The sequence below is a fragment of the Capra hircus genome, chromosome 21, assembly GCF_001704415.2.
Source record: "Capra hircus breed San Clemente chromosome 21, ASM170441v1, whole genome shotgun sequence".
In the NCBI taxonomy this organism is placed as follows: Eukaryota; Metazoa; Chordata; class Mammalia; order Artiodactyla; family Bovidae; genus Capra; species Capra hircus.
Window position 1 is genome coordinate 18,224,794 of NC_030828.1, and position 12,753 is coordinate 18,237,546.

The 12,753-nt window shown below is 50.2% G+C and overlaps 1 protein-coding gene across 4 annotated transcripts in view; it reads right to left on the reverse strand.

Annotated features, from left to right (window-relative positions):
- The window catches only part of NTRK3 (neurotrophic receptor tyrosine kinase 3), a 416,320-nt gene that overhangs the window by 94,788 nt on the left and 308,779 nt on the right, over nt 1-12,753 (reverse strand). Inside the window, exons 13-14 of one of the 4 annotated variants that reach the window (XM_018066412.1) lie at nt 12,278-12,412; nt 8,373-10,509 (exon numbers count right to left, since the gene is read on the reverse strand). The exons of 2 other annotated variants lie outside the window; for them this stretch is intronic. In XM_018066412.1, the coding sequence (XP_017921901.1) occupies nt 10,391-10,509; nt 12,278-12,412 (254 nt within the window). In that variant the 3' untranslated portion in view covers nt 8,373-10,390. Of the gene's footprint in view, nt 1-8,372; nt 10,510-12,277; nt 12,413-12,753 lie in introns of those variants that run through there. One more of the 4 variants, XM_018066413.1, reaches the window with a different exon arrangement.

The window sequence follows — 12,753 nt, forward strand, 5'->3', positions numbered from 1 at the left end:
CTCCACCCGCCTGGGAGGGTGACCAGGTTTAGGGCTGAAGTCTTAAGCTCTTATGTGAAGTGATTTATCATTTTCTTTTGAAGTCTCGCAGAGAAGGTTTCCTGCACTTCCCAAGAGTACCTACCCACCAGCCCCCAGAATAATGTCTGCCTCCTTACAAAGCCAAGGACAGAAGTCAGGGATGGAGCCTAAAGTTGGGCAGAGGTGTTGGGGTTTGGCAGTTCATCTAGATGTGAGAAATCGGTGGTTAATTAACACATCCTGCTTTGTTCTGCTTCAAAAAGCTGCTGCCTACACCCTGACCCAGTGTGACCTAGAGTGTATGCATTGAGTCTGTTCATAGGTATTAAGTGAAGAGTGTTTCATGTTCAATTAGATTGAGAGAGGGGTAGAGTCAAAAAGGTTATTTAAAGCAGGACTTCTCAGAGCCTTTCTGTCCTAACATGGTGAATCTTTAAGAGGCTGGCTATATACCATACAACATTCAGAGTCATTTGATGGGCTCTTAGCATCTCATGAGGCTACAGGGAAGCATTTCCAAGGCCAGTGAAAAGGGGAGCACATGATCCTTTGTTGTTGTTCAGTACCTGAGTCGTGTCTGACTCTTTGCAACCCCATGGACTGTAGCCCGCCAGGCTCCTCTCTCCATGGGATTTCCCAGGCAAGAATATTGGAGTGGGTTGTCACTACCTTCTCCAGGGGATCTTCCTGACCCAGAGATTGGACCCGTATCTCCTGAATTGCAGGCAAATTCTTTATCGCTGAGCCACCAGGGAAGCCCATTTGATCCTTACAACATGATTTATGTGATAACAAGTTGGGCATTCAAATGAAGACAGAACCCTATTGTAGAACCTGAAGCTTTCCCAGAAAACCGATCAATACATGTAGGGCAATACTTGGTCAAGCAGTTGATCCACTAAAACTACTAAGATATCATCCTGAAAATGCACAGGGGAGTCACTCTGATCTTTGTAATGACCCAACTGTCCATTTGGTATCAAAGGTACTATGCAGCAATTGCCTGTGATGATACCAGGAAATGTTGAGTTGACAGCCATAAAGACTGAACGATTCTGTGAGTCATTCACACATGGACTCAGAATTCCAATTCTCGCAGGAAGGACATTCTCAGAATATATTCTCTATTCGTGGTACCTCCTCTAACCTGCCTCTCCCACAACCCCCAAAGTCAAGTTCTCACTGACCAGCTCTGCAGCTGGCTCCCTCTGAAGCCAAATGCTGGGGTCAGAGCTGCAGTCCTCAGATGGGAGTGACCAGAGGTCCTGACTGTACCCTCTTGGCCAGTGTGACTTTTCAGAGGCTTAATGCTCATGACAAAAAATTGCTTTGAGGTTTCCTCTCGGGTTCTCCCTCACACGAATTTTCTCTCAGAATTAACAGCAAGAGAATGCTGACATGTTGGTGTATACTTAATACACAGGTTGGACTTAGCATCTAGCCTGCATTCTGGAATTTTCCTTCTCCTTGAGATTGCTCATAGGAGGGCCCTGGGAGAGGCACCTATATTGGTTGGTCCATGGGACAAAGACTTTAGAACTTGTCTTTCTGGACTTTGACAGCTGGAGAGCAGATCTTGGAGACAGCTTGTCTGGTCATTGCTGAGATGGGCCTGGCACTAAGACAATGTTTGTAGTTCTAGGGGTCTCCTGTGTTATGGAATCTAAACCCTTTGAGCTTCAAACTCAAGGGCTTCCCATGTCTCCCTGCTCCCAACACCCTTGAGAATCTGGCGGTGTGCAGTAACTATTTCCCTGAGCCTGTCCAGCCACTAAGAACCATGGCACAGGACTGCAGACAGACGTCATTCCTCCCAGAGCACCCGGGACCCCACACCCTCTCTTCCCCAGAGTAGTCAGTCTCTCCGGGAGTCAGCATCACATGACCTTTGGCCAAAGGCCATTGCTGCAAGCTTTGGAAGTAAAGAACATTGCGCTGCAATTTTTAAAACATCACGAGAACCAAAAGAGACCCAGGCTGGTGTGAGCTTCAGAGTAAAAAAAGTAAGTGACATTTCAGAGCTCTGTAAAGGAAGTATCACCAGGCCATATTTGACAGTGGCGAAGTCACTTTACAGGGGTTGGGTCCTTGCCCTTTCCGCTGTGGAATGAATGTATGGACAAGAGAGGGAAGCCATGTCTGTTAAAGAGAATAGGCCGGTTGCTCCAGTGAGGTCCCCAAAGGCAGAACCAGGCTTCATTTTGCTGCTATGGTTACAGCACATGGGAAGCAGAAACAGAGGGGAGAAGAGAGAGCTCCATAGACCAGCTGGTGTCACTGTCAGCCACCAAGGTCTCCACCATTGCTCACCCAAGTCAGGGTCAGTGGGGTTTTCTGAGCAGACATGATCCTCTGTTCCTCAAACTTGAATGGAACCACAAGTTGGACACAACTTTGGGACTCATACCTTTAAGGAGCCTCACCCCTGGGCCTTCAAACTCTCTCCGTAGCCAACGGGGCCTTCTGATCCACCCTCCAAAATCTCAGACAGTGCTTGACATCGTCTTAGATAGAGGGTGAAGGGGGAGCTGCTCTTCCTCTCCCAGAGACCCGAGCTCCGTTCTTCCTGCCTTATGCCTCTGCCCCTCCCTCCTTTCTTAGACAAATCTAAGTCAGATGCATGGACCTCAGGGAGACTTGGAGTGGCTTCTGTTGCAAAGGATCACGGGAAGACGTGATCCGGAGAAGCAAAGAGCTGCTGTGAGTAGGAAGCTCACACATCTCCTGTTTCCCAGGCTTGAAGGCTCACCAGAGCCCTCAGTCAGGACTTCTCTACAGTTCTGGCTCCTCTCTTGGAATCTGGTAACCCTGTCTTTCCCCTCCACCCAAGTAGTTCCAAATTCCTTCCCAAACTGGATTGGCACAGGCCTGGCCTTGCCTTTGGCATAGAATCTGAACCATCAGCATTGTCTGTGTCCTTCTCAGGCTTCTCAGAGATCCCCCTGCCTTTCTTCTTTCTTTCTTGCGTGGAAACCAAACTTGCTTGAGTCAAAGACTAACTGCAATGTCTCCCCAATTCTCACCATGCCTCCCCAGTTCTCACCATGCCTCCCCAGTTCTCACCATGCCTCCAGTTCTCACCATGCCTCCCCAATTCTCACCATGCCCAACACCCAGAACCACAGGACATCTGAGCAATGTATCTGCCTGTACCGGAAAGCAAGAGGGATGGGAAAGGAAGAGCTAGTGCCCTCAGGCACACACCCAGGAGGGCAGAGGGTCCTGATGGACAGATAGGAAAAGGCTGCAAGATCTTGAGTCTCATCAGCCAGGCAGAAGTCTCCTCCCTGAGCAGCAGAGTTTAAGTCCCAAGGGCAAACTGGGGTCACTCTGTAGAAGTTTTACCCACTGAGTGGGGGAAACTGGGATTAAAATCCTACCCAGATCAGAATCCTGATGGAATGCCCAAACCATCCAAAAAAGCAGACAGGAAAACTTATCTGTTGCCAGTAAGAGATCTTCAACTTACTTTAGGTGCAAGGAGGGTGGAAGGAGGCTTATTTAGCTCTGGGATATATGGTCAGGTTTTGGCTGAGGTTTTCTTGAGGGGAAGTGCATGGGATGATGTGTGTGTGTGTGTGTGTGTGTGTGTGTGTGTGTGTGTGTGTGTGTGGTGCTAAGTCACTTCAGCCCTGTTGGACTCTTTGTGATCCCATAGACTGTAGCTCACCAGGCTCCTCTGTCCATGAGCTTCTCCAGGCAAGAATAGTGGAGTGGGTTGCCATGCTCTCCTCCAAGGGATCTTCCTGACCCAGGGATCAAAGTGGCATCTCCTAGGAAAGGTGGATTCTTTACCACTGCATCACCCGGGATGGTAAGGGATTTCTAGAGGAAACAGAACCAGAGCCATCCAAGGCAAATGGGGCCGCAGACCAGACAGCTTCTCCAAAGCTCCCGGAACAATGAAGGTGTGGGGGTGGGGCAGAGCTAGGTGAGCAGGGGAGTGGAGCTTCAGCTGGACAATTCATCTGCAAACCAGGTTCCCCTGACACTCCCACCTCCTCTGGTGTGCTGAACCATTGGAACCTCAGAGCAGCCAGCATCACTCCACCCTCACTCATCTCGGTCTGTCCCTCACTGAGATTCTCTCATCTTGCTCTCCCTTTCAGAGTCATTCTGGTGGCCATCTGTGAGTCTTGGGGGAGCCCCAAGTCAGTAAACACTGAAGGAACAAAGGCCCCCTGCTTAATCTGCATCTGGCGCAGTCCAGGAAGCTACAGGCAATGAAGTCACCTTGCACTGACCTGCTGTCTCTGTACGATCAAACCCTCCCTGGCATCTTGCTGTTGGATCAGAGTTGCATGAGCCTCTGCCCAGGGCTGGCCTTGCAGGAGCTGAGTGGAGCCAGGAAAGTGTCACAGCCCCTGTACTAGGCTGAGGTCATGCCTACGGCTGGGGCCGAGGAGGATGTGGTGGCTGGAAGCTTGGCTAAAGAAAGGAATTCCCAAGTAAGAAAGGAGAGACAGGCCAGTGCAGAGCTCAGCTTCTTGCTTTCCAAACTGAAGATGCCTGGCATCTGTTGTCTCCCTGAGTGGAAAGGTCACAGCAGAGCTTCCATGTGTCAGGAGGTCTTTGGGGAAGGGTGGAGAATATTCAGGTGGGAGTGCAGAAGTCAAGCAAGGCTCTTCCTTCCACAACCTTCCAGTCTGAAGCTGCTCACATTGCCCAGACCTGGGCAGCCTCAGCTAGCAGCTTCAGGACCAGGTGTGTCTCGGCTGACAAGTCCTTCTCAACATCAGAGATGCCACCCTTGTCTGTTTGGAAATCTCACCAACTGGAAACAAGATGATTCAACTCAGATCTAAGAACAACCACACTTTTAGGCAACCAGGGTCACCAAATACTAGAATGGGTGAAGACAGAGCAGGGCAGATACTCTTTTCTGGGGAGTCTTTCAAAATCACCGTGCTTGTCTGTTTCCAGAAGGATGATAGGGATGGCATCTAGCCTTAAAGATCCTTGAAGGACTTCATCCTTCAAGGAGGTGGGGGGAACCTATGATTGTGGAGCCCTCAGGACTTCAGCTTTCCTGGAGCCGAAGATGGATTGCTCTGTTGTGCAGCTGAGAGCACTGGGCGGTCAAGGGGACCCCAGGTCAGACTTGGCTCTGCCATTCACAGCTGCCTGGTCATTACTGACTCTTGAGCTTCAGCTTCCATGGGTCAAACAGGCCTGGCTCTGAATAGGTGCTTCGTAAGTTTGATGTGATTGTTATTATGTTCCCTAGGAAAGCCCTTCTTTGGAGCTTGGCAGCCAGTTTCAGGATCTACCACACAATGCTAGTGAAAGACAGGACATGTCCCTGGAAAAGCCCTACAGCCGAGCTCCCCACTGTCCTACACCTTCTCAAGGAGAGTGAGTTCTCCACCCTTTGAGCTTCAGAAAACAGTGTTCAGAAGAGGAGCCTTTCCTTTCCTCCTTTCCTCCAAGATGAAGATCCAGAGAGCACACAACAAGCACACTGGCTTCTGGGATGAGCCTTTGCCACAAAGGCCCCCATGACCAAACACAAGCTCAAGTGCAAAAAAGCCACTGTGAAATCCTGCGGGTGAGATTCCAGACCCAGAAGAGCACAGAGCTGCAGAGCTTGCGGGTCCCCCTGAGCCTCCCTGGGTGAAGCCCGTCCAAGGCAGCATCCTTAGCAGGCCGAGTTCTGTTCTGAAGGCCTCCCTGTGCCAGCTCTGACCGCTCCGGACCCTCTAACATTGGGGTAGATGCCATGGGACTTCAGGGCCCAGCAGGAAAGCGTGGGAGACAGAGTCCTGCACACTCAACCCGGTGCTCCAGCTTCGGCCAGTCCTCATGCCTCCTGGGAACTTTCTCACGCTTCCCCGACATCTGCCATGGTCTTTTCTGCTGCTTGAAGCCTTTAGAGGCAAATAGAAGCCCCCGGACAAGGCTTCTCTCACTCCCTGCCCCCCACACCCCTAAACCCTCATCTCTCCTTCTTCCTCCTGCTGCACTCTCCCTCCACATGGGTGATGCGGGCCCTTCCTCCCGTGGATGGGTGGTTTCCTTTCCCATCTTGCCAGGGCCTGTTTCTGCTCTTCATTTTTTCTCCCATGCATTGGCAGGCTCTATGCAGCCAGATAAAACAAAGCTTAAATATCTCTAAGTGAAAGTGTTAGCTGCTCAGTCGTGTCCAACTCTGTGACCCCCATGAACTGTAGCCCACCAGGCTCCTCTGTCCATGGGATTCTCCCGGCAAGAATACCGGAGTGGGTTGCCATTTTCTCCTCCAGGGGATCTTCCCAACTGAGAGATCAAACCTGGGTCTCCTGCACTGCGGGCATGTTCTTTATCATCTGGGTCACCAAGGAAGCCCTGAATAATGAAATTGCCCCTGGAATCCATGCAGCTTGATGGGCCCAAAGGTGGTCTCAGCCCTTGGGGCATCCCTGGTCCAACCTTAGAGCCCTTGCGAACAGGAGAATGCAAAGCTGGGGCAAACCCCCTGTTCAGGCCACTCTACAGAAAAGGAGCTTCCATTTGGGGTGAGGTGAGGGGCAGGGGCTCAAACAGAACTAGACTCCAATAGGAGAGTCAGAGAGTAAGGATAAGCAGAAAAGCACCGACCTAGCCTGATCCATCCCTGTTGGACTTCCACCTTGAGTTCGCCCACCCACTTTGCCTGCCTCATCTTTACTTCCTAAGTAAGAAGCTCCAACAAAGCCTACTGAGACCCAGGGAGGGGTCCAAACCCCCCCAGGAGCCCTTCCCCAGCCCCCAGCCTCCTCTGTTGCTCCAAACCTCCTACGTACAAAGTCCTCTCCTCCTAAAAGGAAGATATTGTAAGCTGCACTCATGCTCAGTTGCTCACTCCTGTCCGACCCTTCGAGACCCCACGGACTGTAGCCGGCCAGGCTTCTCTGTCCATGGAATTCTCCAGGCAAGAATACTGGAGCAGGTAGCTGTTCCTTTCTCCAGGGCATCTTCCAGACCCTTACTTCCTCAAAAGTCCTATAAAATCCTTATTCTTTCAGAGTCCAGCTTAAAACCCTAATTATGGTCTGTGATTCTTCTGTTGTTCCTCTTAAATAAAATTAATTCTATGTGCCTCTTGTCTGATTTCACAAAAACTTACTGATGCAGTCATTAAGACATGTATTATGATATGTGGTTATTAATGATCAGCTTCTCTAGGTCTATCCCTCAAGCTTATTATGTGCTTTTTAGGACTGGATGATGTCTGTGCTTCCCTAAGACCTAGACGAGTGTCTAACAGTTGAAAAAAATACAGACATTTTTTTTTTCAAGTGCTAGACACTGGTTATATGTGTGTATGTGTGTATACATATCTTCAATCCCTGAATTCTACCTTGGAACTGCTAAGCAAATCCTGACTCAAGAAAATCCAATACATCACAACTAAAACCTATGCACTGAAATAATGACTTGCATTTTGTGAGTTGTTATCATTTAGCTGCTAAGGCGTGTCTGACTTTTTTGTGTCCACCGTGGGCTAGCACGCCAGGCTCCTCTCTTCCGTCCATGGGGTTTTCCCGGCAAGAATATTGGAATGGGTTTCCACTTCCTCCTCAGAAGGCATTTCAACACTTACAGCTGTGTCAGGGCTCAGGAATCAAGGGCGGACAGACATACTCGGCTCATCTAAGCATTTCAGTCTCACAGAACCTCAGGACTCGCTTCCTCCCTTTCTCTGGTAGCCCACATGGGACCTGCCATGAGAGCTCGGCCCACCTGAGTATGTACGTGCTATGCGTGGGGAACGGGTGGGGGTGTCTCTGAGTAATCGGCAGGTTGACCTAAGACCCAGAGCCCCATCTTTCTCTGGGCAAGGTCTCTTCCCCAAGATTCATTAGGGAGCTATAAAACCACTCCAACCAAAGGAAAAATCACACTGGCTTGCTGGTGCCCCAAAGATGAAGGATCCCTTGACCCCACTCCAGAGCCCCTTACGCCTCAGTTCTGAAGAAAGAATCTCCAAAGGTCTTGGCTGCTCAGACAACAGAAGAGTCCCCTGCCGCCAAGGAGGTGAGGGTCTCAGTCACCTGAGTTGTGTTTGGTGGAGTCTGGTCTGAATTTTGCTTCTGCCTTGTGTGCTGTGTGACTCTGGGTGAACCAATCAGCTTCTCTGTGCCTCTAACGCCTTCTCAGTAAGACTGGGGAAACACTTCACTGTATGGGCTTAGAGTGTACCTGGAGAGGTCTCAGTGAAACCAACCCATGGAGCAGATTGTAAAATCCTTTGCAAACAGGAATTGGCTAAGAAATTTCTTTGAAAGAGTAAAATAGGGAGGAATGAAAAAAAAAAAAAAAAAACAGGGGTAGCCTGAAATGTCTTTAATATTCTTTGCAAAAAATGCCAAATAAGAGGTCCGATTCAGTCATTTCATTAGAAAATAAAGTGTTTATTAAGAAACTATACACTGAGCACTCCTATACGTCTCTGCGGAAACAGAACGCCCCATGGTCTTAGCACAAGGTGAGGGAAATGGCAGAATAAAAGATGCTGGGATGGATGGAGCCTGGGAGGCTGGAAATGAGGTAATGAATTACAGTAATCAAAAAACATCATCCTCAAGCTTACTCCTTAAAGCCACACTCAGAAAGAGGCCCTGGCCCAAAGAGTTGGCAGGACACAGTGGGGACTGGCCAGACGTGAAGTGGTGGGGAGCGGGGTGGAGGGGAGCTGGGAGGGGCTGACTAAGCACATCCTTCGAGGTCCTGGAGGCAACTTGAACCCCCATGTGATACTCTGGACATTCAGGCGCCCGGGAGGCCACTCCAGACACTGGGCAAGAACTTGGAAAGCTCTGTATTTTTAAAACCCACAGAGGGCGTCTCCAGAACCAGGCTGGGAACCTGACCTGAAGAACCCCCATCCACAGGACTCGGGACCTAAAACCCTAAGAGGGAATCCTAACCCCCAGGGAACTCTCCCAAGGCAGAGAATCTGCTATCTATCGCTGTGCATCCTCACTCCCAAACTTAGTGGGTTAAAACCACCACCGTTTTGCCCTCCAAGCTCCCCATGGCTGGCCCTTTCTTCTTCCGTGCTCCACCCTCAAGGGGGCAGCCTGTGCTGAGCCCCCACAGTGGAAGTACCAGAGGTGGGAGGAAGTAAGCCAGGCCCCCGAAATCTACTAAGCCAATATGGCAGCAAATCCAGGGACTTCCAGGCCCTACATCCATGCTTTTCCTATGGAAGCTGGGGTAAAGGCATTCCCTCCACCCTCCCTCCCGCTGTGGGTCAAGGTGAAAGTAGGGGAAACAAATCCCTCCTCTTTGGGAGAGGGTGGCCATGGAGTAAGGCATGAGTCAAAGCAAGCAAAGTAAACACATATGTTGACCAGAGGACAGGATGACACTTCCACTGGTGCCGTGAGAGGGGCTGGAGGAGGCCAATTTTTACGTCTCTTCCCCTTCAGTTCATCTTGGCCTTGAAATGGTGATTCCATTGGGTGCCGAAAGTTCTCAGAGTCAAGAACAAGTAAAAGTGGGGGAAGAGCGCCAATGCTGGAATCACAGGCCAGCAGGAAGGGCCTTGGTCCCTGGTTCCCTTGTGGTCCCTTGTGGTCCTAGCAGGATGCCCGGTTCTCAGGCAAGACCTCCTGCAGCCAGAGCTCGTGGGAACTGTAGGTCTAGGGGCCAAGAAGAAGCCCTGGAGAAATCCCCTTCTCCAAGGGGTTTTCTAACACCACTCACTGAGCCGTTGCAGAGAGAAGAGGAAGTAGGGGGAAAGTGTGTCCCCAAAAAGACATGGTTTTCTCCACCAAAAAAAAAAAAAAATATATATATATATATATATGTATATATATAGAAAATGATTGGTGTCCATTCTTTCCTCTGAGACCTAATCTGGTGCCAACACGTGGGCCTGGCTCCCTCTCCTCTCACCGCGCCGTCTCCACCTCTCCTTAGATGTTCTTCCCCACGGGAGGCTGCAGGGCGACGAGGTCACTAAGAGGGTGGCCAGGGAGACCCCACGCTTCCAGCAGAGAAAGTGAGGCCGGAGCATGGCTGGACTTCATCAGGCTTTCTCGTGGTGGTTGGGTTGTTTTTGGAAAGCAAGAGACTGCTAGTATGTTTAAAAGATGGCTCCTGGTGCACAGGTTTTTAATTCTCTGTATTGGCTCTAAAGATGATGGCAGGAGCTGCCTTGGAGGCCAGGAAAAAAGGGAGCACAGTGATGACTGGAGGGGAAGGGCAACCCTGCCAGTGGTGGATGGGGGGGCGGGGACACACCCGTCTTGGTGGCGATAAAGGATGCGGGGGGCACCATTGGCTCATGTGGTTTTTAGTTAGCATCCCCGGCTCCAAACAGAACAATGCCTAGAGCTTCCAACCTCTCAAAGGGCCCAGCCTACCAAGGAGACATCAAAACAGGGAGGCTTAAAAGGAGTCTTTAAAAGCCATGACGTCCTTTGCTGAAATAGACATTGACATCCTCAACATAGATGCCATGGTTAAGAGGCTTGGAATGTCCGGGAAGGCTTATTGGATTCAACATAATTTCTCTGAAACCTATAAAAAACAAAAACAAAAAAACAGAAAAACAGAAAAAAGCAAAATAAAGTAAAAACCAAACCCCCAAAGAAGATCAAAACTAGAAGGGGAAACAGAGTGGGAGCTCGAAAGGTGGGGGCGGGGTGGGGGCGTGGGGGGGGGAACAGGGGACAACTGGAGATATGGATACAGATATACTGGGAACAGCCAAATGAATTCTCAGCAAAAGGGAAGGATAGGAGGAGGGGATTAACTTAAAACCAAGCATGGCCAGAGAAACTGGAAACACTCCACTTTTGCTGCGGCCTCCACTGAACTGAGGAAGGGATGGGAGCAAAACATTTGGGGGCATGGCCTTGGATTGTCCTGGAAGAGGAGGAGCAACCTCATCTAAGTAGGAGGAGGCCCTGATGATGGGCCTGGGAGGGAAGTGGGGAGGGGGCATAATTGCCAGGGTCCCTGGGGAGCAAAAAGGTCAGAGGAGAATGCTCTCCAGACATTCTTAAGGGATTCTAGTGAGCTATTTCTAATCCCAGTAGGCATGATGTGGACCACCTTTGACTGCACCAGGCTGGGGCTGCTGTACTTCCAAGACTAGAAACACCTTCTTGTTCATTTTGTCCTCCCATTTCACCCATTCAGTGAAATGATGGCTGATCACTCCGCCTCCCCATAATTCCGTGTTATGTGCTCAGTCGCTTCAGTCATGTCTGACTCTTTACGATCCCATGGACTATAGCTCACTAGGCTCCCCTGTCCATGAGATTCTCCAGGCAAGAGTACTGGAGTGGGTTGCCATGCCCTCCTCCAGGGGATCTTCCTGACCCCAGGATCGAACCCATGTCTCTTATGTCTCCTGCATTGGCAGGCGGGTTCCTTACCACTAGCACCACCTGGGAAGCCCTCCAAATCTTACAGGGGATGGAAAAACCTTGGAGGGGTGGCACTGGTGATCACCAAGCCATGAGCAGCCTCAGGCAAGGACTTCCATGCTGGCTCAGCTCGTCTCTAGCCCACACTGCCATGGACGGAATTTGGATATCCAGAGGTGTGGGTAATATTGATCAAATGTCCAGAAGGAGGTTTTTCAACCAATCTCACATTAAAATCATGTCTGTAATGGGTGTGTGTTTGTTTAGCTGCACGTGCAGACAAGACAGGAGTAAGCCTATCTTTTTAGGAAAGCTGTGTGCAGCCATGTGGAGAGTGTGATGGGCAGTTGGAGGTGATGGGGAGAGATTGGGTTGGTTGCACTGAGACTTTCCCCTCCTCATTCTCAGGACATATTGCAATGAAAACAGAGTTGAGTCATCTTGGATGCCGGGTGCCCTCCTACTGCAGGCATTGGGGTCCGATTGTGGAGACAGAGGAGAAGTTCCTCACTGGTAATGCCGTGTTTAGAGGGAGACTCAGTCTCAACGTGAGATGTTTGTGTGATAACATCACTGTGCTAACCCAGGACAAGGGCTCTCATGGGGCTGTAGCAGAGGCCATGGGTCTGGGCAGTCTGCCTAGAGGGTCTCTGACACCCTTGCTTTTCTCCAAGCCATAGTCCCTCTCTCCTTTCTCCAAGATTCCTCATCCAGGCCCTGTGAAGCATCCTGGCCTGGAAAATCCCCCTCACCTAAGGGATTTTAGTACCAACCCACATCAGGCACCTAGTCATCCCCCAGTCCTCAGGGACCTATGAAGACATCATGAGGTCTTAAGATCTTAAGAATCAAAATTGGTGAGGGGTGGAGGGGAGTCTGTACTGCATACAAGCATGTCGAAGGAGGTAACTCACCATGTGACCTTGGGTAAGACACTTCCCCACTCTGGACCTCGGGTTCCTCATATATATAGTGAGTTGATGGGACTAGATGGTCTCTATTGTCCTTCAAGTTTAATATCCCATGATTGTCTATGTTTGAAAAGACCCCTGGCAGAAGAGGCAGACACGGGGAAATTAGTGGTCAGTATTGAGCCCCAAGTGCAAAGACAAGGGGAAGTGGTTTTCTTCAGTGCACAGGGCCAGAAATAGAAATCCAGGTGTTCCCAGCTCCTGTGCTCACACTGCTTTAACTGAAGGGGCACCTGCCTTATTTTAGCTATAAAATCTAGATACATGGTCTTCTGAGTATCACGCAGTGGCATGAAGGAACTGCTCGAGGGAATCACCATAAACTCTGTCCAACCTTTCCCTACCATGCTTACTCCCATCCCTCTTCTTGGGCCGGGGAACCCTGACCTTGTGCCCACCACGCTTTTCTGGATGTCATT